General features: G+C 63.8%; 7 protein-coding genes across 7 annotated transcripts; all 7 read right to left on the minus strand.

The window, feature by feature from the left end:
* Position 1: 1 nt before the first annotated feature.
* LDBPK_040670 (hypothetical protein, conserved) lies at positions 2 to 109 on the minus strand (the record flags this gene model as incomplete). Its single annotated transcript, XM_003858081.1, has 1 exon — positions 2 to 109. A coding segment is annotated over one exon (108 nt), but the record flags the coding sequence as incomplete, so codon positions are not given.
* Positions 110 to 1,390: 1,281 nt separating this feature from the next.
* LDBPK_040680 (ubiquitin-conjugating enzyme e2, putative) lies at positions 1,391 to 1,837 on the minus strand (the record flags this gene model as incomplete). The annotated part of the gene is made up of 1 exon (XM_003858082.1): positions 1,391 to 1,837. The coding sequence occupies one exon, from the start codon at positions 1,835 to 1,837 to the stop codon at positions 1,391 to 1,393; it is 447 nt and encodes a 148-aa protein (XP_003858130.1).
* Positions 1,838 to 3,793: 1,956 nt separating this feature from the next.
* Positions 3,794 to 5,962, minus strand: LDBPK_040690 (hypothetical protein; the record flags this gene model as incomplete). The annotated part of the gene is made up of 1 exon (XM_003858083.1): positions 3,794 to 5,962. One exon carries the CDS (start codon positions 5,960 to 5,962, stop codon positions 3,794 to 3,796), a length of 2,169 nt encoding a protein of 722 aa, XP_003858131.1.
* A 1,093-nt stretch (positions 5,963 to 7,055) lies between these two features.
* LDBPK_040700 (hypothetical protein, conserved) lies at positions 7,056 to 9,920 on the minus strand (the record flags this gene model as incomplete). The annotated part of the gene is made up of 1 exon (XM_003858084.1): positions 7,056 to 9,920. The coding sequence occupies one exon, from the start codon at positions 9,918 to 9,920 to the stop codon at positions 7,056 to 7,058; it is 2,865 nt and encodes a 954-aa protein (XP_003858132.1).
* Positions 9,921 to 11,340: 1,420 nt separating this feature from the next.
* LDBPK_040710 (hypothetical protein, conserved) lies at positions 11,341 to 13,725 on the minus strand (the record flags this gene model as incomplete). Its single annotated transcript, XM_003858085.1, has 1 exon — positions 11,341 to 13,725. One exon carries the CDS (start codon positions 13,723 to 13,725, stop codon positions 11,341 to 11,343), a length of 2,385 nt encoding a protein of 794 aa, XP_003858133.1.
* Positions 13,726 to 17,601: 3,876 nt separating this feature from the next.
* Positions 17,602 to 19,737, minus strand: LDBPK_040720 (hypothetical protein; the record flags this gene model as incomplete). The annotated part of the gene is made up of 1 exon (XM_003858086.1): positions 17,602 to 19,737. The coding sequence occupies one exon, from the start codon at positions 19,735 to 19,737 to the stop codon at positions 17,602 to 17,604; it is 2,136 nt and encodes a 711-aa protein (XP_003858134.1).
* Positions 19,738 to 20,724: 987 nt separating this feature from the next.
* LDBPK_040730 (hypothetical protein, conserved) lies at positions 20,725 to 22,635 on the minus strand (the record flags this gene model as incomplete). The annotated part of the gene is made up of 1 exon (XM_003858087.1): positions 20,725 to 22,635. One exon carries the CDS (start codon positions 22,633 to 22,635, stop codon positions 20,725 to 20,727), a length of 1,911 nt encoding a protein of 636 aa, XP_003858135.1.
* Positions 22,636 to 23,078: the final 443 nt, after the last annotated feature.

Below are 23,078 nucleotides of genomic sequence, written 5' to 3' on the forward strand. Positions count from 1 at the left end.
CGTGGGGTGTCGACTGGTGCAGCGGCTCCGCCTTCTTCGGCGGCGGTGAGGCGGCGGCGTGGTGGCTGCTGCCACCGCTGGCACGAGGCGCTGCGCGGGAGCGAGCCATTGGGTTAGCTGTCACGTGGGCGGAGGAGGTGGAGTTAGGAAGGAGCGAAAAACAGCGAAGCGCAGCGCTGATGCGTGGGTTCGGTTGAGCACGATGGAAAGCGTGGATGGGCAGATCTAACTGTTTCGACTCGGCGAGGCCGCCCGTGAACAAAAACGCAAGAGCGAATGGTCCATCGCGCGTCGGGAGCAGCGCAGGAGATAATGACGATAAGGAGAGGAAAGAGGTGGGGAGAAAAGCGCGCTGGAGGGTCACGGAGGTGAGGAGAGCACAGACACACGTGCTGCGCACCCTTCTGTACGCGGCCATGGAAGGAGGGGTGGTGAACGCAGGTGCGTGCACACGCACGCCGAGGCCGACTCGTCCCACATAGCTCACCAGACGGCGAAATACTCGGGGCGGGGAGGGGGAAGAGAGACCAAAGACATGCAGAGCGCCACATGAGGGGAAATGGACGAGGAGATTTGCTCTGCGACAACCGTGCTTGCGCGTGTCCGTGAAGGCGATGTGCGCAGAGGACGCTGGGACGCGCATCTGGGACCTCTTGAAGGCACCCAGCAGCTCGTCCCAGTCCCCTTATCCCTCCATCATCTGCACAGCTACCCCTCTTCCTCGGCGCGCGCCGTCTGCCTCTTGCATCTTGCCGGCCTCATGGGTATGTGTCGCGCGCTCCCCCTCCCTCGCCCACGCAGCTGCGCCCACAGGGCTGCGTGCTTGCTTGCTTTGCGTCCTTCCTATAACCGGCCCTATTCAGCGCCACCACTGTCGACGTCGCGACACACCCATGAGGAAAGGGAGTGGGGAGGGAGGGGGAGTGCCCGTGTGTCACCCCCCCCCTCCCCTGTCAGACTCGAGCGTGCCGCTCACGGTACACAGGACACGCCGCACGGCGCAACCCCCCCCCTTTCCCTCACGTGCTCGCATGCACAAAACTCGAAAGGTACACATATGGAAAACGAAAATGGGTGTTGGGAGGAGAAGAGGAGGGGGGGGCTGGGCAGGGGCATGGTGTGGTGTGTGTGGGTGGTGGTGGTGGTGGTGGTGGTGGGGTCGTGGGCGATGTTGCGGTTCATCTCCAGGACCACCTTCGGAACGACACACACCGGTGACAACATCCAAAGAAACCAACATAAGAAGCAACAGAAAGGAACTCCGCCATTCACGTGCGTGTATAAAGCACAGGCCAGGAGAAGATGTACCCGGTCGGGCGTCTGGTCTCCCTCCTCTTCCTGCCCACATACGCGCGCACACACACATACCCAGGGCCACATTGCAATCACTTCACGGCTTGGCGTACTTGCGCGTCCACTCGCGGGCCGTCTGCAGCGCGCTGGCCTCGTCTTCCTTCCAGTGCTCCGCGACGTCGTTCGCCAGAGGATCATCTGGGTTTGGGCTCGACATGAGGATCTGGATAGATAGCAGCACCTTGTTGATAAGCAGCGCCGGCGACCACTTGTCCTTGATGATGTCGAGACAGATGCGACCCACCTTGTCTACGTTGGGGTGGTAGATGCGCGTGAGAAAGCGCACCTTCGGCGGCTTCATCGGGTACTCCTCGGGCAGGAACAGCTCCAGGCGGAAGAGGCCGCCCTCGTAGCACGACTGCGGCGGCCCCTGGATGGTCACCATAAAGTAGCGCGGGTTCTCCTTGGTTGGTGTGGCCGTGATGCCCGGCGGACACTCCTTCTGGAGCTTCTCCGTCTCTTTAATGATACGCGTTGTGAGCATGACTCACAGTGGCTGTCGAGAGAGAGAGAGAAGAGGGGGTGGGTGGATAAGGAAGGGAAGGGAGGGGAGGCGTACAACGACGAGTCGCTGCAGTCTGCTGCCGCTCACTGCTGTGGCGAGTGTCTCCGGGGCACGAACGTGCAGATGGTGTATGTAAACGCCTTGGCCGACGAAGACGGTAGAAAGGGAGAGAAACAGATTAGAAGGGCGAGCAGGGTGGTGGTGGTGGTGGCACAGCCTGTCGATGTATGGCGCAGTGGTTGTTTTAGGGTGAGGCGGGTAACTGACAGACGGAGCTGGTGAGAGGGAAGACGAGCGCGTGCGTTCGTGTGGGATGGATAAGAGGCGATGCGTGCGTGCGTGCGTGTGTGTGTGGCTCAAGGCACAACGTGACTGCAGACAAGCACACTGTCACGCGTACTCCAGAGGAGGGGGGGGGGAGTGGAGGGTGTGGCGGATTCGTGATGGCGAGGCGTTGGAGGCGGCCGCACACAGAAACGAGGTGCACTAATAATGAAGCAAAAAGTAAAGGCAAACTGGGCCGCAGGCTCACGGATGCGGAGAGGAGGGAGGGAGGGAGGGAGGGAGGCTGTCGAAGAAGAACGGGGAGATCTGCAAAACGGGAAACACTCCTACAAGGCACGTGTGCGCGTGTGTGTGTGCGCGGTAATCGGCGTGCCGGGCAGGGAGTGGAGGGAGAAAGTGGGAAAGCGAAGGGGATGTGCAGAGGGGTGTCGATGCGGGTGATGAGGTCCTCGAAAGAGGCGTGGCAGGGACTTGCCGGCGGTTGTGCGCTCGCAGAAGCGTTCCGCGTAGGCAACGACATCGACAGGAGGCGGGAAGGAGGAGGAGGAGGGGGGGGGAGTGAGAGGAAGGGGCGCCTCCCAAAGGTGGATGCGTGTGCCGGTGTGCAAGCAGCCGCAGAGGAAGCGACGCACATACACACCATCACCATCGGAACCTTGACGCCTTTTCCCGCACCGCGCAACTCCACCCTCCTCTGCGCCGGGGTCCCTCAAGGGTATCCAACCGGCCTCGCCGCTTCCGCCTGTGCTGCTCACCTCTTCCATCACCGGGAAGCACTATGAGGCGAGAGAAGCGAGTAAAGAACGCCGGTAAAGCACAGCGAGGAACAGCATAAGGTGGGCATGAGGGGAGGTGACGCGCGAGGTAGTCACATCAAGCCGAGAAGGAGAGTTTACGATCCCTTAACCAGCCGGCGCAAGGCACCCGCCCACCTACACACACACACACACACACACAGACACAGACACAGACACAGACGGGGAAGCGTGCGTGGTCGCGTGCTAGGTCTTGTCGGGTTCGTTTCGACATGGCGGAGTTCACACAGAAAATGGCAACGACGACCACTAAGTAAGCCACTAAGGATCGCGGCTGCGTGAGCAAGAAGAAGGGGAAGAGGAGGGACGTGCGCGTACGTGTCAAAGACTATACATAAAGGCGCATGCGCGCGTGTGTATGTGTGTGGCGGCTGCGATGGATCTGGGCCAATCTGAAGAGAAGCGCGTGCCATGACTCCCGCGTTCTCGCCACAGCCACTGCCAACGCGACCAGAGACATCCAAGCAAGCACACACACACACAAACATATCGACACCCACCTACGTGCATGCACGCACGCAGGGAAGAGGATGCCGTGCCGACACTCGCACACACGCACTGGATGGCTGGGTGAGAGAGCGGCGGCACCTCGAGCGTTGAGTGGTGTACATCGACGGAAGACTAGAAGTCACAAACATGACAGCGACGAAAGGAGAGGGAGAGGGGTGGGTGGTGGAGTGCGTGTGACGGTGGCGGTGGTGGTGGGGGAACGAACCGAGCGAGCAACTTCGACGGACTTGTGCGCACTTGCAGCGCGACGATCCATACACTGTATCATGACAGCTGCGCTTCGTGTAGATCCCTGCTCCCTCCCTTCTCCGTCCTTTCACGCGGATCACCCTGGCAAGGAGCTACGACGCTCGGCATCCTGCGCCGCCTTTACCCGCTCCGTGTGCGCCACCAACCGCTCTCGCAGATTGTGTTCAAAGAGCGCTCGCTCGCGACTCGCCGTCAGCTCCCGCGCCTTCTGCTCCTCCACCCACGCTCCCAGCGCTGCCTTGCGTGCGGTCACGGACGCCAGCCGCGACCGCAGCTCCGCTACCTCGCTCTCGAGGACTTTGCACTGCGCTGCCGTCGCTTCTCGCGTGTCTTGGCCGTCCAGCAAGTGCGCTTGCGTGGCGTTGCAGCGTTCGCGGGCGAGGATGGCGCGGGCGTCGATGGAGAGCTGCGCCTCGTCGAGGAGGCGTCGGAGAAGGATACCGCGCTCGGGAAGATCGACGGTAACCTGCCGGAGCAGCTCCTCACCGAGGAGGCTTAGCTGCACCAGCGTCCGCTCCTTGTTCAGCTCCAGCACATTCAGCGTAGCGGCGACGGTAGCCGAGCCGCCACCGCTAGCGGACGTGGCCACCGGTTGCACTGGCAGCGGCTTCAGTGTGTGCGTGCATACCCACTTGTCTGGCGTAGCGAGGATGGCCGCGGCCGCGGCCCCTTCTCGCCCCTTCGCGGAGGCCGCCGGTGCCGATGCGGTGTGCTGCTGTCGTGAGCATGACGGATGGGCGGTGCTGGTGCGGATGAGCTGCAGCGGGCGACCGCAGCATCGTGCCTTCACCTTTTCCAGTACCTCGTCTAGTGTCCGCTCCAGCTTCACGAGATAGTCGCGCGGCGCCTGCACATCGCTCGTCCGCTCGAGGATGACCAAGACAGCACCGACTGGCACTTCCGTATACTCGCTAGCGAGCGCCTCACGAAGGGTCTCAATCTCTTCCAGCACGCTCACGTCGTCCGGGTGCGTCTCCAGGTGACGACGAAGGCGTGCTTGGCGCTGCTGGGCGGCCTGGCGCTGCCGCTGCACTGCCACGGCCGTCTCTTGGTGGATGAGGTAGTAGAGGAAGAGCCGCGGCGGCAGCACTGCATCCAAGGTGGAGCGCAACGTCGTCGTCACCACCGGCACCCGCTCGACGGCGGACGCTGTGTTAGCAGCAGCAGCAGGTGCGTTTTCCGTCGGCAACACTCCCACCAGCACATCGCGCACGTACGCTGGCAAATCTACGTCCGCGTCGTCCGCGTCATTATTCGGCTCAGCACCACGCCGCGAGTCCGCCAGAGAGAGCATCCGACGCAGCAGCTCGACGTACTCGACCGTGTCGGCAGGAACTTCGCGCATGCCGCTCAGGCACGCGGCGACGGTGAAGCTGCGCCGTACCTCGTCGCGGTCAACGCTGCCAGCGCCGTCTGCCGACGTAGGGGAGAAGAGATAGTCTAGGATCTGATCCGCTGCCCATGTGCGGTACAGCTGGTCTTCGAGCACAGGCACCCGCGCTGGCGCACACAGCACAGCATCCTCTGCCTCATGGCCCGCCCTCGCCTTCGCTGACGCTGCAAGCTGCTGTTGATGGAGGTGCTTATCGGTGTTCTCCGGCCCGTGTGCTGCGGCCGCGGCTACGGTGGTGGCGGCGGCCGTGGGGTCTTCTTCGCTGTCACTCGGATGCATCATGGCTGTCTTGCAGCTGCGCCCCTGGCCCACCGCGACGGGCAGCAGCCGCATGACCATGTCCGACAAGTGCGCATGCTGGTACGGCGGCTGTGCGTACGAGGTGGCGTCGGCCGTCGGCGGTACAGGGGACGAGAGTGGGTTGCTCTTGGTGGTGTAGCTGTCCGCATCGACAGAGGTCTGATGCGTCGCCTGCCGCTGCCGGAACTGAAGCTGGTGGCAGACAGTAGGGAGCACGTCTTTGAAGCGAAGTGGCAGCCGGGCAACGACTCTCGGGTCATCGCGTGCGGTGAACGTCAGCGGTGCGTCCAGCGCAAACGCGACGGCGAGGGGGTCTTCGGGGTACTTGTCCTTCTCGCCAGTAGTACCTACGCTCACCTCCAGCGTAGCGTCGTCCGGCGCGCCTTTTTCGCTATGCGTGCCGGAGGCATCGCTGTGATGCACCGCCACCGTTAGCGTAGCTGCCGCTCCCGCCTCTTTCGCGTGGACCGCCGCCGCGGCGGCATCACGGTTGCTGCCGACGTCTCTAACAGAGCGAAGCCCCCCTGCATTGCGCGACTTGACTGCCCTCATGCTCGTAGTCTTGCGGCCTGTGTTGCCTTGGCGCGTTCCGTTGCACCCTCCCTCTGAGGTGTCCCGGGCCTCGACTGGAACCGGAGAGGCAACCTTCGTGGCCCTAAACACACACACACACACACAGGCACAGACGTGCTACACACGGCCAACAAGCGCGAGGAGAGGAGACGCCTCTCTTCTTCTTTGGTACGCTTCTTCGCCCTGTCGAAGCTCTCCGCTGCTGCTGTGCGACGCGCGCAGTTTTCTCTATCACGCTCACTTGGTCAGTACCTCCACTGTGTTGTGTGCATCCCCGCCATGCACGTGCGCGCGTACGCCAAGACACCGGACAGACACACCCAAAGGAGGCGCATCGTTGATAGTTTGGGAGATCGTTAAAGAGGGAAGGGGCAGAGAGAGAGAGAGGGACAGAGTGAGTGAGTGAGTGTGCGTGCGTGCGTGCCCGGAGTAGGCGAGAGAATGAGCACTCCCATGCGAGAGTGTGCACCGTGCTCAACGAACAGGACAGTGATGGCGGTAGCGGCGGCGGTGGTGGTGGTAGTGGGGAGGACCCGGAACGGCACATCCGCAGACAACCCCTCCGCACACTACACACGCACACATGGCGGGGGTGGTGCTGGTGCTCTCCCTTGATAATCCACGCCCACCTTATCCCCGAGGGGAGGCCATACAGAGAGAGAGCTGGAGAGAGTTGGGGGTGGGCGGCGGGGAGGGCAGGGCGTGAGTCATACCGTTCGCTTCTTGGATTCCCGCTGCTGCTGTCTTGGCCTTGCTGCAGTGGCTTGTTGATGGCTTCAAGGAATAGATGAGGCGCGGAGAGAGGAGGGCCGAAGCGCAGCAGCTGAGCTGTAGCAGAAGGTTGTGTACACACGATAGATGAAGAGTTGGGGCGAGAAAGGATACGCACGCATCACGCACGAAGAGCCGCTTCGTGTTGGTACAGGCATGCGTGTGGAGGGGAACGATAGGAGAGCAGCAGCAGCGGCGGCGGTGGTGCTGGTGTTGTTGTTGGGGCATTGCCCACCCTCCCCTCACTTCGTTCCACATGCATGGTGTCGAAAGGTGAGGAAAGAGAAAAACGCCATGGTAGTCACGGACGCCTCTCCGCCTCCCGCAGCCACTTGTGGAGAAGTTGCACCAGTCGACGCAACTCTGTCTGTGCCTCAGCGTCTGCTGCCACCATGGCGGCGACAGGAGTCCGCCACGCATCCACGCCGTCGCCACTGCGGCTGTTTATCTGTGCTGGGAGAGGCGGCAGTGGGACTGTTGCGAGAGAGTGGACATTCATCGCGCGCGGTGCCACACACGCCTCGGCCCAGTGCAGTGGTACGCCACCACCGACCACCGCCACGGCAACGCCGAAGAGCGGATGCCGGGACATCACCTCCGAGAGCTGCGTCACGGTCGCCGCCGAGACTGGCACAGCCACTTTCGCACCTGCAGGCGAAGCGGGTGTTGCTGCGGTGGCCTGGAAGTCATGCGAGGCGTGCTGCGAGTCGCCACATTCACGAACGGCCCTCGCAGCGTGATTTGCCAGCGAGGCTCGATGCCATCTGCACGTCCGACACGGTGGTGGCGGCGGTGCCTCGGCTCGGGCCGCTGCCAAGGCAGGAGTGGACGCGTCGTTGGCGAACACGCAGGGAAGGGTCATGATGCGTGTGGCCAGTAGCACGACTTGCTGCACACGGCCAGAGTACACAAATCCCCATGCCGCGTGATCATTGCGACCCGCAGCGCCCGGAACAGCAGTGCCGTCGTTTTCCTCCTGCGCCCTTCGCTCCCGCAACGCGCGATCGTGGCGAGACTGCTCGACGTAGAGCTGCAGCACCTCCACCGCCACGGCGCACCACAGCGGCAGGTGGGCAATCCGGCCCTGCAGCTCACTGCACAGAAAGCTTTCCATCATGAGCAGCGAGGATGCGACGTCGTCGCTCAGGTTTGCCTCCGACGTGTCTCGGGGCCTCGGGGGAAGGGAGAGAAGGCGGACGCGCAGGCGAGCGAGCGCGGCGCGCTCAAAGGCGGCGTGCAGCAGCATGCCTTCAACAGTGGTTCTGTGCAGCCGCATCGACGCGGCGGCGCGCGCGAGCGGCGACAAGGCCGACGATCTCGAGACATGCAAGGATGTTGACTGCGGCGCGAACTGCCGCGTGTGCAATGAGGATGAGGGAAGCACCTCCAGCCGCGGCACGAGCACAGTCAAGGAGACACACTGCTCGAGCTGCTTCCAAGCGAGCAAGACGCTCGCCATCACAGCCCACAGCCGCTCCGTCTCGTCGCAGAAGTGGGCGTAGTTGCTCACTGGATCCGCCTCCGCCTCGTCGTCCTTGCCCTTCGCCGTCTGCGACGGTTGCGTCGTGGATGGCCTCGAGATAGCCTGCTTGTCCAGCGACGCCGCGTTCGCCGAATCCGCCCCCGGCAGAGGTGGTGCGGCAGTCGCAGTGGACCCTGGAGGGGCGGCGGAAGAGCGCCGACAACTTCGCCGAGTCTCGCGCAGTCCCCAGCGCCGTCGCTGACGAGACATCGCCGAGCTCCGACGCGCGTTCGAGACCCCCACAAATCTGGAGAGCGTCTGCACGGCAAGGAGTGGCAGCAGCACCGTCGGCGAGGTGCCTTGAGCACGCGCGAGGTGGGGAGGGGGAGGGGGAGAGGGAGAGGTGGCAGTGGGCCCGGGTGCCCGCTCAGCCGCTGTGCCGGGAGCCTGCCACCCATCATGGGGAGGAAGCGGAGCGTACCGTGGGTGCCGAGGCGGCTGCCTCTGGGGATGCGGGTGGCCAAAAACCGCTGCCCTCGCCTCCTCAAGCGCGTTGCGCTCGCCATCGTTATGCGCATCGCTCATCGCCGACTCGCCAGCTTGGCCTTCGCCGCCGTCGCCCCGCCGCAACGGCGCATAGCGATGGTGGTGGCGGTAGTACAGCAGATGAAACCTATACAGAGCGGGGTCGAGCAGCTGCCCCGCGGCCAAACAGCCACACGTGCACGTAGAGTCGTCGACGCTCCTGGCGAGCGGCGGTGGAGCTGCCGTTGGCTCGGATGATGCTTTTTCTGGCGTCTGCCACGCCTCCTCGCAGGCGTGCACGAAAAAGCAGACCTCTGTCGCTGTCGTCGCCGCGATGTCCTGCAGCACCGCCACGGGCAGCACTGGTGGTGGTGCTGCCCGCATGGCATCCAGCGCCGCGCAGACGCTGAGGCCCAGCGCGAGACAGGCACTCGCGTCACGTGGGTAGTGCGTGAGGAGGTTCCACAGGTGCTCCTGCTGTTGCGACCGATGCGGGACGTGACAACTCGTGACACTGCAGCCGGAGCTGCTGCCACGTTGCTCCTTGTCGGCGTCGTGCTTGTTAATGACATGGCTAGCCGACGGCCGCGGTGGTGGTGAAGGAGACGACGTTGCACGCAGCGGTGGACGAGGAGGGTGGCGCGCGGAAGGGGAAAAAGACGCCGCGGCCCACGAGCACCCCTCCGCGGGAGTCCGTCGATGCGGACTGGACTGGGACTGCGGCGCCGTGACCTCCACGCAGCCCCAGCGTACTGAGAGAAAGTGAGTGCAAGCGGTGCCATCTTCGGGCATAGGGACCCCTGCTGCGGCCGCTGCAGGTGATAGTGGCGGTGTCCGAGAGAGGTAGCGGCAGAGAAGGCTTGCTAGTGTCGCAGGAATGTCATACGTATACGGGCGAGCGCCCCGGAGGGACGTCCGCAGCGGCTGCTGCTGCGGTGAGGCAGGCGGTGGCCGTCCGTCGCTTGCCGACCACGGTCGGTAGCCAAGGCATCGCTTCAACTTGGCGTTGCCGCCGTGATGTGTGGCGCCATTTAGAGGGTGAGCTCGTGCACGCGGATTCCAAGACAGCTCGGACGCGTGCTCGGCTCTGCGCTCCTCGTCATCAGCACTCGCAGCCCCGGAGCTGCCGTGTGCTGCTGTTGTCACTAGCGGGGGGCTGACACGCATGCCATCTAGCATGTTCGAGCTGCGGCTGCGACTACCCACGGCTGTGACACTGCTGAGGCTGACCCCCGTCGACCGTGCATCTTCGTTCGCACGTTCGTGACGGGCGTGCGCACGCGTGAAGAGATGCTGTGGCGGCGGTGTCGGTAAGGACAACTCTGGCGCTGATGCCGAGCGCGACCGCCAGCGACGCCGAGACGCACGCTGCAGACGCCCTGGACGTTGCTGTGGTGGAGCGACGTGGCGCGGCTGCTCAAGAGCCGCTTCTGGAGATGAGGCGCAAGTCGTGGCGCTCACAACGTCGACCTCCTCGCTTGCGTTCGCATCGCGTGTGTGTGTGATGTCCGATCGACCCGGCACTTGTGCAAGCGGTGATGCGGGCGACCGCGCAGGAAGTCCGTCATGTTGTCTGACATTTGTGTGCATCTAAGCGTTTGTGTGTCGCTGTGCGAGCGTCTCGCAGCCTCGAGGAAAACACACGATGGAAAAGGAGCCATCACGCCTTCCGCAGAGGAGTGGCACGGGGTGATGCCCGCAGAGCGAGGGAAAGGGAGAGAGAAAAAGATGATCAGGTCGACAGGATGAGTTGGTGGGCGGATGCACAGAGTAGGGCGTGTGCTTGTGCTCGACGTGCAGCTGAACCCGAACACACACACACACAGACGTAAGACCACTCAAACACATGAGCTGTGGGCAGTATCACTGCGCACAGCGAGGCGGATGCGTGTGGATGCATAGACGCTGGAGGGCAGAGGCGCAGTCGCAGGAAAGAGTCGTGGCAGCGAAACCGCCGTTCCGCCTCCTCGGAAATGCACGCTCACCGCCGTAGAGACCCTCCACCTCTCCTCCACCTCCCCTGACAGCACGACCTCCCAGAGAGAAGAGCGCGCCTCTGCAGCGCGACATGGGCGGAACCGATGGCAATCAAGCTGCTGCCATCGGCGGCCGCCTTGAACGTGCGGCACCCGGCTTGTGCCGGCATCCTCCCCTCTCGCCTTCTCCCGACGTGAGCGTCGCGTGCGTGTGCGTGTTTCGCATTTATGCAGGTGCCGCGGCAGCGGGCAGCGCCCCTTTCTGCACCGATGCTGTTCTATGTCTTGAAGTCGACGTGTGTGTGTGTGTGTGTGTGTGTGTGCCCAAAGAGCCACGGCAGCGACGCGGCTCGGAGGCGGCGGTGGTGGTGGGATGCGTCATGGGCGAGACTTGCACATGCTGTGGTGATGGCTGCGGTACGCATCTGTGGCGGCTGGCAACGAACGGCAATGCCGTGACGCATCATAGCGAACATGGCTGCTGCTGTGGTGGTGCCCATCCTCATCATGTACCGACTCACGCCACCTCATCACCACTTTTCTCTGCTTTCCTCTCTGTCTCTCTGTCGCGCGCATGCCACGCACGCGTTTCGGAAACCCGAGCAGCGCGTTGCACTGCTGTGCTACAGCGCTCGTCCTGCCTCTACGCGCACCGTCACCACCATCGCCACCCCACCACGGTTGATGCGCACCGGCACAAGCATGCCTGGCGTCAGCTGCTCCTCGATGACACGGCGGAAGTCGCCGACGTTGCGGACGCGCGTCCCGTTCAGCTCCTCGATGAGGTCGTTCGGCTGCACCCCAGCGAGCACCGACGGACCCGCCGCGTTCACTACGAGGACGCCGTCCTGGTAGTGTGTCGGCACCCCATTGACCAGCACGGTGCCGGTCACCTCGAGTCCCAGGACCGGAATAACACGCTTGGCACTGCCGCCGAACGACGAGGTGTACGGCGCCGCCAGTGGTGTCGCCGCTACCACCGCCGTGTTGGAGGCCTGCAACGGAGATGGGGAGGCCGCGGAACTTTTCGGGTGAGGGCTGGCGATGCTGGTGGCCGCTGAGCCGGCATGCGGGGCGCTGCGGGCCATGGAGGGCGATAAGGAGGATGCGGCGGAAGTGTACACATGGTGCTGTGGCGGTTGCCGTGCCGCCGCTGGCGGGGTTGCAGGCACAGCACCAGTACCACCGCTCTGACCGTGGCCCTCCTGAGCCTCCAGGGTCTGCAAGAACTCCGTAAGCTTCGTGCGCCAGTGCCGGAGACAGTGCAAGAACTGCGGCGCCAGGGTGCGCAGCGACCACGGTTGGCTCGTCGGCATGTACAGGCTGGCCGACATGAGGACAAAGTCGTTCCGCAACGAGGCACCGACGCCGCCGCCGCACATCTCGCGCCCCAGCAGCGACGCCTCCAGCAGGAACTCGTACAGCTTCAGCCGACCCTCGGTCGTGGCCTGCACTACCGGCGGCAGCGACGCCAGCAAGGTTGAGTACAGGTAGAGTCGCTCCGTCGCGGCGTCGTACATCACGAGAAGCGTGTACTCGCCGTCGACGCTGATGACGCAGGTGTTACTGTCGTCAAACTGCAGCCCATCGCGGAGGCCGAGATCGTCGCCGAGGCGCCGCAGGTTCTCCTCAGCGTTCTCGCGCGCATCGTAGAAGCCGCCATCTGGCACCGTTGCCACCGCAGCAACGCTGTGGCCGGCGTGCGACAGCGGGGACGACGATGGCCCGCGGCTACGCACGAGGTCGTTGTTGCTCGTGTCCTGAGCACTTGCGACCGACTTGCGGGTGTGACTTTTGAACCCCGTGACGCTCATCTTGGAGTTGAGGCCGTGACGCTGCGCGCTAGGCCAGTGGCTACTGCCGTCGCCCGCCGGCACCTCATCTTCTGCATTGTCATCGATTTCTCCCTCTTCGGTCAGCAACAGCGCCGCCGCCTCGCGCTGCAGCGCCCGCGGTGCCTCGACGCCAAGCTGGGCGTAGTAGTGCAGTCGCTGCTTCACGGCCAGGCGGCGGTCCATGTCCAGTGCTCGCGCTTCACGGATGCGAGCGAGCCGCAGATGCTCTATGTCGATTTCACGTGCCCGCAGCTCAAGCTCCCGAGCCTTGGTGGTGGCCTCGAAGTTCTCTTGCTCCAGCTGCGCCCGCTCTCGCTCGGCGTCGAAGAATGCCTGTTGCTGCGCCAGCAGTGCCTTCTTCTTCTCATTCTCGAGCTTCAGTATCGCGACGGCGCGGGCGGCCTCCTGCTCGGCACGGAGTTGCTCACGACGCTCCACCAGCTTCGCCGCGCGCTCGGTCGCACGTGCCGCCTCCTGCGCCCGCAGCACGGCCAGCCGCTCCCGCTCGCGTGCCGCCTCGGCCTCCTTTTCGTTCATGCGCTGCAGCTCTTCTTCCGCGCTCTCGCGTTGCCGCTGGAGCTGGCGACGGCGCAGGTTCGCCTGGTCCATTTCTTCTTCAACGTGGCGCATCGTGTGCCGCAACACGTCATCCCGCACAACGTCGTCTTTGCGCAGCATCTCATCCTGCTGCTGGAGCGTCTGCAGCTCCAGCAGGCGGCGCTGGCGCGACATCGGAAACGGTGACGACAACGAAGACGACGCGGGAGAGCCGGCGACTGCAGCGCCGACGGGCGACTGCGTGCCCCTCGCCCCTCGCATTCGCGGGCTGTGGCGCTGCCACGCACCTCCGTCGCCATCACCTTCGCCGCCGTTACACTGGCGCGGTGGATGCCGGGGCTCCACGGAGAGGGTGGCTCCGTTGCCGATGCCGAGGCTGGAGCACAGGTCCTTGTCGTTGCTCAGCGGCACTCCATTGAGGTGCAGCACCATGTCTTGCAGCGGGATGGGGCACGAGCTGGCGGCGGCGAGGCACTGCTTCACCTTGCCAATTGTGAGGCGGCCTATGGGGGTGCGCAAGCTGAGCTTGTACCGCTTGCCTTCATCGGAATAGATAATGTTCAGATGCTCGCGGGGCTGCGACGGAGCGGCAGCAAGGGCGTCGACGGCGCTCATGAAGCACGGTGCCCGTGTAACTTGTGTTGTGCGCTGGCTTGTAAAGGAGGGCTTCTCTCTAGGCGCCCGACGCGTGCTTCGCGTCTGTGTGGAGGAATGCAGTGGCGCGCCCAAAGTTCTTGCTCGGCCACTCTTGTCACCGTGGCGGCGGCGGCGAGGCTTCCGACAACACAACCTCACCAAAGGATAGATGCACTCCCCTCCAAAAAACAAACGAGCAAACAGTATGATGGAAAGGAACGGGGGAGGAGGAGGTGGCGCGCGGCTCAGCGCTGTACGTTGTGTGTCTACGGGGGGTGTCTCCCACAGTGAGCCGTCAACAACAGGAGACGCGACAGAAAACACACCCCACCCCGTGCGAGGGAGTGTGGACGGGGGGGGGGAAGAATGGGCCCTGCGGTGCACGACGCTGTAGATGCTGCTGCCGCGGCGACTCGGGAAAATGGCAACAGAGGCCGTACCCCTTCTTGTTCTTCCGTCTTCTCGATAGCGGTGGTCGTCGTGCTCAGTGGTGGATGGTATGAGCAGTCCTACGTCGTGGTATCCAGGCGAGACGAGGGAGAGAAAGGTTATGGCACTAGAGGCAGCGACGTCCGTGCCGACGCTGGTGTAGGTACACGTGTGTGTGTGTGTGCGTGTGTGCAGGATAAGGAGAGGGGAGAAGACAAGGGCAGCGTGCACGTGAAGAGTAATAACATTGCCTAGGAGAGCCGCAGTCGCGGCAGCATCCCCGAAAACGGTATAGCGCCCGCTGCCCTTCCATCCTTCTCTACTCGTCTCTCCCAATGACGCGTGTCGGATGCAGAGCACCCCACTGTCGGCTGCAAGCATCGCTGCTTCGCTTCTTCAGCGCGCGTCCGTGTCTCCGCCATACAGCGTGAGGTGACATACGTCACCATCACGGACTTTGCGGCAGGACCCCAACATCGTGTGGCGGGAAGCGGCCGTAGACATACACGCCGGTACAGCAGTACGCCGACTCGGTCATCGGAGCACGGCTTCCCCCCCCACCTCACCAGGAGGCGTTGCGAGGGCCGGCGGTGGGATACGCTCGAGACACGTTGTCCGTGATATGGATGGCACAGGTATATGCTGGCTATCGAAGGTCACCTCGAAGAAAACACCGCTCATGACCTAACCGCCGACAGCAGCAGCGATACGTCGCCCTCACCTCCCCACGGAGTTGGGGTGCTGGACCCTGTATACCGCGCACGCAGGTGCGCTCTCTCTCCACCTTTCCCCTCCCTGTTCTCCTGTAGGTTACATAAAACACACGGAGATGCGCGCACCCGTTCGATTCGGACACGCGCGCAGACGTGTATCCGCGTGCGGAAACAGCAGGGAAGTACGCAGAACGAGGTCGCAAGGGAGAAAAGCGGGACGCTCAGTAGGGGGACGGCGGCTGCTGCCCTCCCCTCCCCCTCCCATCCATCCATCTGCGCGACTACACAAGACAAGAGCAGGAGCGGGGAGCGAGAGGGTGTGAGTGAGTATCTACGCAGGTACGGTGTGCTGGCCTCCCTAACGCGTGCACTCGTCTGTTGGCAATCTGGTCGTTCGCCTCTTTCCCGTGACTTCTCGATATGCGCCGGGTGCTTCCAGGCGGTGGTGGTGGTGGTGGGGTGGGGGAGGTGGCCGCCTCCCGCGCGGCGTGAGGGCTTCGCCAAGGTCGGCGTGGCTGCATGCATGCACGGAACCCCGCCTCCCCTACCCGCCCCCACCGTTTCCCTACACACACGCACACGGACGCCACAGACGCGACAAAGAAAAACACAACCAAAAAGGCAACGCAGGTGCAGTAAACAACCGAAAGAGGAGAACGGAGTACGCCGACACACACACACACACACACGCATGCGTGCCGGGTTCAATGAAGGGTACGCGGGAGAAAGGCAGGAAAAGTAAGACAGAGAACAACGAAGGCGACTACTCGCATCCAGCTCGCCTCCCCACACACGCACAAATGCACGCATGAGGTGCATGAAGGGTACGAGATCCGCCGCACCGGGGAGAGGGGTGGTGGCAGCACGGAAAGAAAAGCAACACGCGCACGCCGAAAAAGGAGAGAAGAGGAGGAGGGAATGAGGAGATGATAAAGAAAGGAGAGACTGGACATCGACGCACACACACACACACACACACACACACGCATGCGTGCGCACACAGCAAAACAAGAGGGCTATGCAGTCACTGACGCGACGAGATCCCTCACGACACAAGTCACGGAGGAAAGGAGCCGCATCCAGTAGAGAGCAAGGGGAAAGGAAAAAAAAGGAAGATAGCGCTTAGGAAAGCCGTTCGGCACGACTGCACTCCTCTACATGCGTGCACAGCGCGCGCGCACACACACACATACACACACCACACATATGCACATAATCCCATACATCGAGTGGGAACGTGGTGCTATGGCCCGCACACCTTGAGGGGACGTTGATGTGTGCATCTCTCCCCCTCTCTCGCATGAACACACACCCACACACACGCAGGGTGGGGAGCGAGACATCCAACAAGCCAATCCGCCCACTGGCCGTGCGCACGGGCAGCAGAACGCCGCCTCCCTTCATCCACCACCACCACCGCCACCACCTCCTTGCTCTCCATGATGGAGGAAGACGAGAGGGCGACGAGGTGGAGGTGGAGGGGGGGGGAGGGAACGGGTGAAACCATGAAAGAATCGTTGAAAGCAGAAGCAGCACCAGCAACAACACAGGAGCACGTGCGTATACACATGCACACGCGCAGACCCTCCCCCCTCCCCCCCACACACGCGCACGCAGACACAGACAGACGCGCGCATAGGCGATGCCGCGCAGCCTTCTTTTCGCTTCGTCTGTACGTGCCCTTGTATAGTGTGCACGACACGAATAAGGCTGGAGCACGAAGAGAGGAGAGGAGAGGAGGGGAGGGGAGGAGAGTGAGGAAGACGAAACATCGAGGACACAGACACGCACGCGGGCGCGCATCGACCGAATAAACCAGCAACACACACACACATGCGCACAGACATGCACGCTGAATATACAGATATACATGGAAACACGCTTAAGGCGAAAGGAACGGGTGGGTGGGTGAGGACCGCACGAGCAGAACCGACACACGTACACACAATCGATAATACGGAGATGACATCGCGTCCATGGCTAACGATGCGGGAGAAAGTGGATGGATGGTGGGCAAGGGGGGGGGGTGGCGTCGGGCACCCTCACACACACACATATATAAACACACACACATATAAACACACACACACACACACACACACACACACACCACGTTGAGTCGCCGAGAAAGAACGAGAACGAGGCGGCTCGCCTTGTCCCTCGATCTGCTCCGTCAGTTCTGCCGTCATCAGTGGGCATTGCCGCTCCTCCCCATCCACGCCTACATACCCGGCGCTGGAAGACTCGGCATGATCATGCGCTGGCGACCGACGCGGCTGCGCTGGAGAGGTGCGTGGGCGCTGCCGCCGCAAGCGGTGGTGGTGGTGTGGCAGGCTCCAGCCTGCCGCTGTTATTGCAACCAGCAATGCCGACCACGTGCAGTTTCTCTGGCGGGTGCAGGGGTGGGTGTCACGGCGCCGGTGTCGGTGCCACTCCAAAGACTTCCCGCAAAGGTGCTCGTGCTGCGGCTGAGATGGCACTACGGCAGGTGCTTGTTACGTCACCGGCGGAGATGCCGACAACAGAGAACACTGCCACCCGCTCATCCGATGCGCGAATGGCGACAGTGCGGTGGAGTGCACCGGTCATTTCTCACCCTTGGCTCGGCACAGGCGCTGTGTTGGAGGCGACGATGACCGTCAGGGGGACGTCGACAGCGTGACGAGAGCGACTGCGAGAGGGATCGGTACCCCTCTCTCCCTTTTCGGGTCACTCAAACCGTCATCGAGTTACTCGCGCCACTGCAGCAGTAGTTGGTGGTGCTGGTGAACGTGCCTGTGGTGGGCGAGGTGACCGACGCGGCGTGCGAGGAGATTTGACCGATCCACGTCACGCCGGCCGTCAGCGACGGCTCCATCTCCCCATACGAAGACATCCGACCCGATGCGCTCCCAGCGGTGATGACGTCAATGAGGCCGACAGCCGCCGCCGCTGCCGCCGCCGCCTCAGCCCCCGTCGGCTTGACGACACTGCTGCTATGATTGCTCGCGCCTCCGGCTCGGGCTCGGCGGAAGCGCGGCTGATGGTGGTGGTGGTGGTGGGGATAGTAATGGTGCTGCTGCACGCTCGACATCCCAAGGCTGCCGAACGACTCCCAGTCTGCACTGGGTGGTGTCGGCGCCAACATGCCGCACGTAGCAGCTACAGAAGATGGCAAGTTCGCGCAGGAGACGTCGGTGATGCTGGCGCTGCTGAGGATCGTGGTGTTTGCCGTCGCGGCACCGCTGAAGAGGCGCGCCGACACCGACAGTCGCGAGGACGCGCGAGGCGCGGCCAACGAGAGCTGAAGCAGCGGCGCTGGCGGCGCGCAGGAGCGACTCTTCCAATCCTCGTCATCCACCACGTGTGGCGGCCGCCGCGCGCCGGAGACGGTGAAGCGCGCGCTCGCTGAGGTGGTGATGCCTCGCAGAACTGACGGCATCAGCGAGGGAGGGGAGGGGATGAGGGAGGCGGACGATGCTGGCTGATACGTGGCATCCGTGTCGCCACCCCCGCAATCCGCTACCGCCGCCGCCGCCGCCGCCTCGGCGGCACCGGCACCGGCGCTATCAGCGCCACGATTTGGTGCGCTGTGCGGAGGCTGAGGCGGCCCCCACGGCTGCACCCCAGCCGCCTCGTAAACGGGAGCGGCGGACACCCGCGGCACGCCCTCCGGCTGCGAACATGGCCGGCTGCCGAGAAAGCCAGAGGAGGCCGGGGAGTGGGAGCCGCTAACGGCAGCGGTGCTAGACAGCGGCTGGTACGCGCGTTGCAGTCTTGTCAGCGAGGCGGCTGAGTTGAAGCAGGCAGTGGTGCCATCGCCGCGGCCATCCCCGCCGCGAACGCCCTGACAGAAGTCTGTGATGGTACGGTAGCGACGCTGCAGGGCCGATGCGGAGAGGCTATAGCGTTCCGTTGCGTCTTGAGAGTTTCCTCGCGGTGCGGCCATCGCATGGCTGCTGTCGCGACAACGCTGAAAAATGTGCTCCTCCAGCTGCTTCACTGTGGCCGTCGCCGTCGTTGGCCTTGGCCGCGTATGCGCGCGGCTGCTGCTGCTGCCACCACCACCGCTGGCGGTGAGAGCCTTGCCCTTTTTCTCGTCTTCCTCCGCTACGCTGCTCGGGCTCTCTGGGGGGGCTGCCTCGGTTAGCCAGCAGAACTGTCTGCCAACGGTGCCGCTGCTGCTGTAGTCATGGAAGAGGGCATCGTTGTCGTTACTGTTCGCTGCCATCGGCGCCGTCGCCGCCTTGCGGGACGTTGCAGAGTCGAGCCCGCGCGAGGGCACTGCCCACGACTGCGGAGGTGGCGTTCTCTGGACGCCATTTCGTACCGAGTTCACGGAGGGGGTCGGCACCGACGGCGAGTGCGCCCGTGGGTGCAGCTGGCTGTACTGCTGAGCCTGCTGCTGTTGCAGCTGGTGGTTTCGCTGTATTTGCAGGAATCGTAGGAGGCCCGGCGGCACATCTGCGTCGTACGTCGCCTTCTGCAGAAACTCCTCGACGACGCTGCCCAAGTCGTGCCTCGACGAGGTGGACGAGTGAGACCGGTGATGCACAGGACAGCTGAGCGGTGAGAGGGCGCGTCGCTGCGAGGGTGCCCCAACAACGGCTGCGGCTGTTGCAGGAGCAGGCCGACTTGCGCCATCGACGGCGCTGCTCGTAGCTGTCCTGTCTGTGGCGCCTTCATTACTCAGGGACAACGACGACGCCCGGTGTTGGGCGCCGCGGTACGCGTGATCGCTGAAGTGACCACCTGCATCAGGCCACGCACAGCTGCTGGGGAGCGAGGTTTTGTTTGAAGGCCGTTGCTGTTCGTCAACGGCCGTGTGGAAGGCCATCGCAAGGGAGGTCAGTGACGCGTGCGAGTCCATGGGCACACGTAACTTCGCGGTGACATGCGACTGCTCAAACGTTGACTACACCGCAACCTCCGCCTGCTGTTGCCGCGGCTGTGGCGGTGCCGAGGGGAGCGGCGGGGTCTACCGCAAACTTGCCGCTGAAGATGGCAGGAGGGTCCTGCCCGTCGTGCGCGGTGTGGGTTTGCTCCGGCGACGGTTGTTGCAGAGGCGCTGACGCTGCTGCAGCGGCGGCGGCGGTGACGGGGGGTTCCTCCCAAAGGGAGGGGAGCCGCGGGGCGAGGGACAGCGTTGGCGCGCAGCTGCGCTCTTTCATAGACTACATGAACGCCGCTCATTCACCAACAAGCCGACGGAAAGATGAGGGCAGCCTGCCAGCGGCACCACACTCAGGCACGCGCTGTCGACGCTTGGGGATGCGGATGGAGGGGACCCGGTGTGCAGGGGTGAATCGATGACGTGCCAGCCACGTCATCAGCAGCAGAGAGGGAGAGAGCAAAGACAGGGGAGGGGAGACATGCATGTGTGGGCGACCACTCAGCACGGCACGCTCATGCATGCCCACGGACACACGAGATGGGGAGAGGGAACGACAGCGCTTTCCTCTCGTCGGCGGTGCCGCAGCGGGAGACCGGGGGGAGAACCGGTGGAGGGGGGACGGGAGGAGAGGGGAGGGGGGGGGTATGGAGGGTGTGGGAGGATGGGGGTGAGACAGAGGGCAGACACATGTACGCAGGCACGTCTCCCCTCCTCCTCTTCCCCCCTCCCCTCCCCTCCCACACACACAGGAGGAGGAGGGTAAGGGAAGGTGGAGGAGAGACATCGCGTTGGATCGGTCGGGTGGGTTGGGGAGAGCTGTGCGCAGATACGCACGCATATTCGGGGGGGGGGGAGTGGGGGAGGTGAAGGGGAAGGGGCCGAGAGCGCACACACGCGAGCCAATACATACACACACACAGCACCCACAAACCGTAATAACGAGCACAAGCACGCCACGTTCCGTCAGAGAACCAACACATCGCACAGCGTGTCAGCATCCGCAGCCGGGAGGGCCTTCATGGCGACCGCCGCGATGGCCGGCGCTGTCGCCGCCAGCGTCGCGTCTTCGTGCGCGTCCGCCTTGTCGCCACTGACGCTGGCCGCTTTACCGAGGACGACATCGCTCTCGCCCGAGACTGACTGCAGCAGGACCGTCGCAGACGGCGGCCACAGGACGGCCTGCGATGTGCGAGCATCCACGAGTTCTATCGCGTCGCGTGAGATGCTTCGCCACCCCGCTTGCCATGGCAGGAGCGTTAGAGAAAAGGTTAGGCTGCTTGCAGACTCTAGGAGACCGAGCAGGCGCACGGTGGGCCCCGCGTAGAGCCACTGCGGCGCTAGACGCTCCACGCGAACCTTGACTGCCACGTCGTAGCGATGCACGTTGCTGTGGTTGACCACCTTGAAGTGCGCCGTGACGGGCGACCCAGCGAGGAGAGGCGCCGGCGGTGTCTGCTTGTGCAGCGCATGGTAGTGAGGATCAGCTGCCGCAAAGTCACCGTCCTCCAAAGTCGTCGTCGAAGACGACGGCGGCCGTTTCGAGGGGTGGGCTGCCGACTCAGCGATGACGCGCGTGACGCGCAGCTCCACCTCCGCCTCGGCCAAGAGCTCTTTGACGCGCAGCTGTGCGCTCCGCGCCGTTCCAGTCTCTCCATTTGCGCGGCACCACGTCCACTGCACATACCCCAGTGATGCAAGCCGAGGACTAAGGCGACGTGTCATGAGGCCGCCGCGGCCGTGCACCACCGTGGCGTGTCGCAGCTCCTCCAGGAGGATGCCAACAGTGAAGAGCAGTAGGTGCGTGTCGCCCGGCATGAGGAGGACCGGCGCCGGCACCCGCGATTCTTCCGCTGCCGTTGACGAAGTGCTGCAACAGTTCTGCAGCTTCGCGCTTTCTACGCGGCCGCCGCTTGCCACCACCTCACGAAACACCGCCGCACCGCGGTGATGGGTGAGGCTTGGCAGAACCAGCTTAGAGTCGGCGAGACAGAGCGGCACGCTGGACATGTTCTTCAGGCCAACGCTCAGTTGGTAGAGCGCGTACGCGCGTGAGGAAGTTGACGAATGCAGCTCGGATTCATTGTCGTTGTCGCTGCCGTCTGGTTGGTCCTCCGCCGACGTCCACGTTGGCCGGACGTATCGCAGAAACCTCGGCTGCACTTCCATGATCGGCTGTTCCGTCTTGAACGTGCTGCTCCACTTGAGCTGCCGCTGCCGCTCGCTCGGGTCGTAGTAGTCTACCGCCACCGCCAGCGCATAGGTGCTCGCCTCGCTCAGCGGCACCGCTGCAACAAGTGTGTAGTGCGACTTGGGCGGGAGCGTCTCCACGGTGCAACGCAGTAAAGCACGCCGCAGCGGCGCCGACGGTTGCGCCACACCTACGTGAAAGTGCGCCTGCGTCAGGCTGTAGTTGGCAGCGTTGTGGAAGCACAGGAGAGCGCGGAACACCTCGCTGGCAAGCAGCGCGCCCATCTTGCGCGGCAGTGTAAGTACTGGCTGCACACATAAAGATGTGGAGAAGCACAAGTTCACCGGCATCGTGACGGCCTCGCGGGTGCGCTGCTGCTGCGGTGACGCCGTCGACGTTGAGGTAAGGCGGCTACACGGCGGCTGACCGCGCCGCACGCGGCTCCACGGGTCACCAAGAACAGGGAAGAGGATGTCGCCCTCCTCGGCGATGTCGCCGAGGTCCTCGCCTAAGGAGGGGAAGAAGGAAGGCTGGGAGAGCACCGTCGCCTGCAGGCCGAGCGGTGCCGTCAGCATCGCGGTACCGCTTGCCGCCACTGCACCTTTGGCAGTGCCCTGCTGCGCCGCGGAGGACGCGGACGGCCCCGCTGCCGCCGTCACACGACCGGGCGCGGCACGGCTCTGCATCGTCGCCTGCCGGGGGAGGGGTTCAATCAAGGAAGAGAGAGAAACCACTATAGGAGGGTTGGGGGAGGGACGCGCGAATAGGCCTGCGAGGGTGATGACGGTGGCTGGTGGCCGAGGCAGGGAAGGGGGCCCACGTTGCTTCTGGCTCCCTGACGTGCCTTGAACATGCGCAGAGCAGTGCCGAGAGGGGAGAGGAAGAAGGAGTGGGGGCTAAGAGGAGCAGCGGTGTTGAGGGAGGGCGCTCGCGGCGGCAGCGGGAGTCGCTGCAAGCTCGCTAGCGTGCACGCGCGGGGCAGTCGGCAGTGCGTGCTCTGCTGCCTTTCCTTGAAAATTTTCGTGCCCTTATTCGACTTGCAAGCGCTCCCTCTCTCTCGCGTTGCCATCCTCCACACACACACACACACACACACACACACGACGGGAGGGAGGGAGGGCGGCCGACG

Source organism: Leishmania donovani, chromosome 4 (genome assembly GCF_000227135.1).
Source record: "Leishmania donovani BPK282A1 complete genome, chromosome 4".
NCBI lineage: Eukaryota > Euglenozoa > Kinetoplastea > Trypanosomatida > Trypanosomatidae > Leishmania > Leishmania donovani.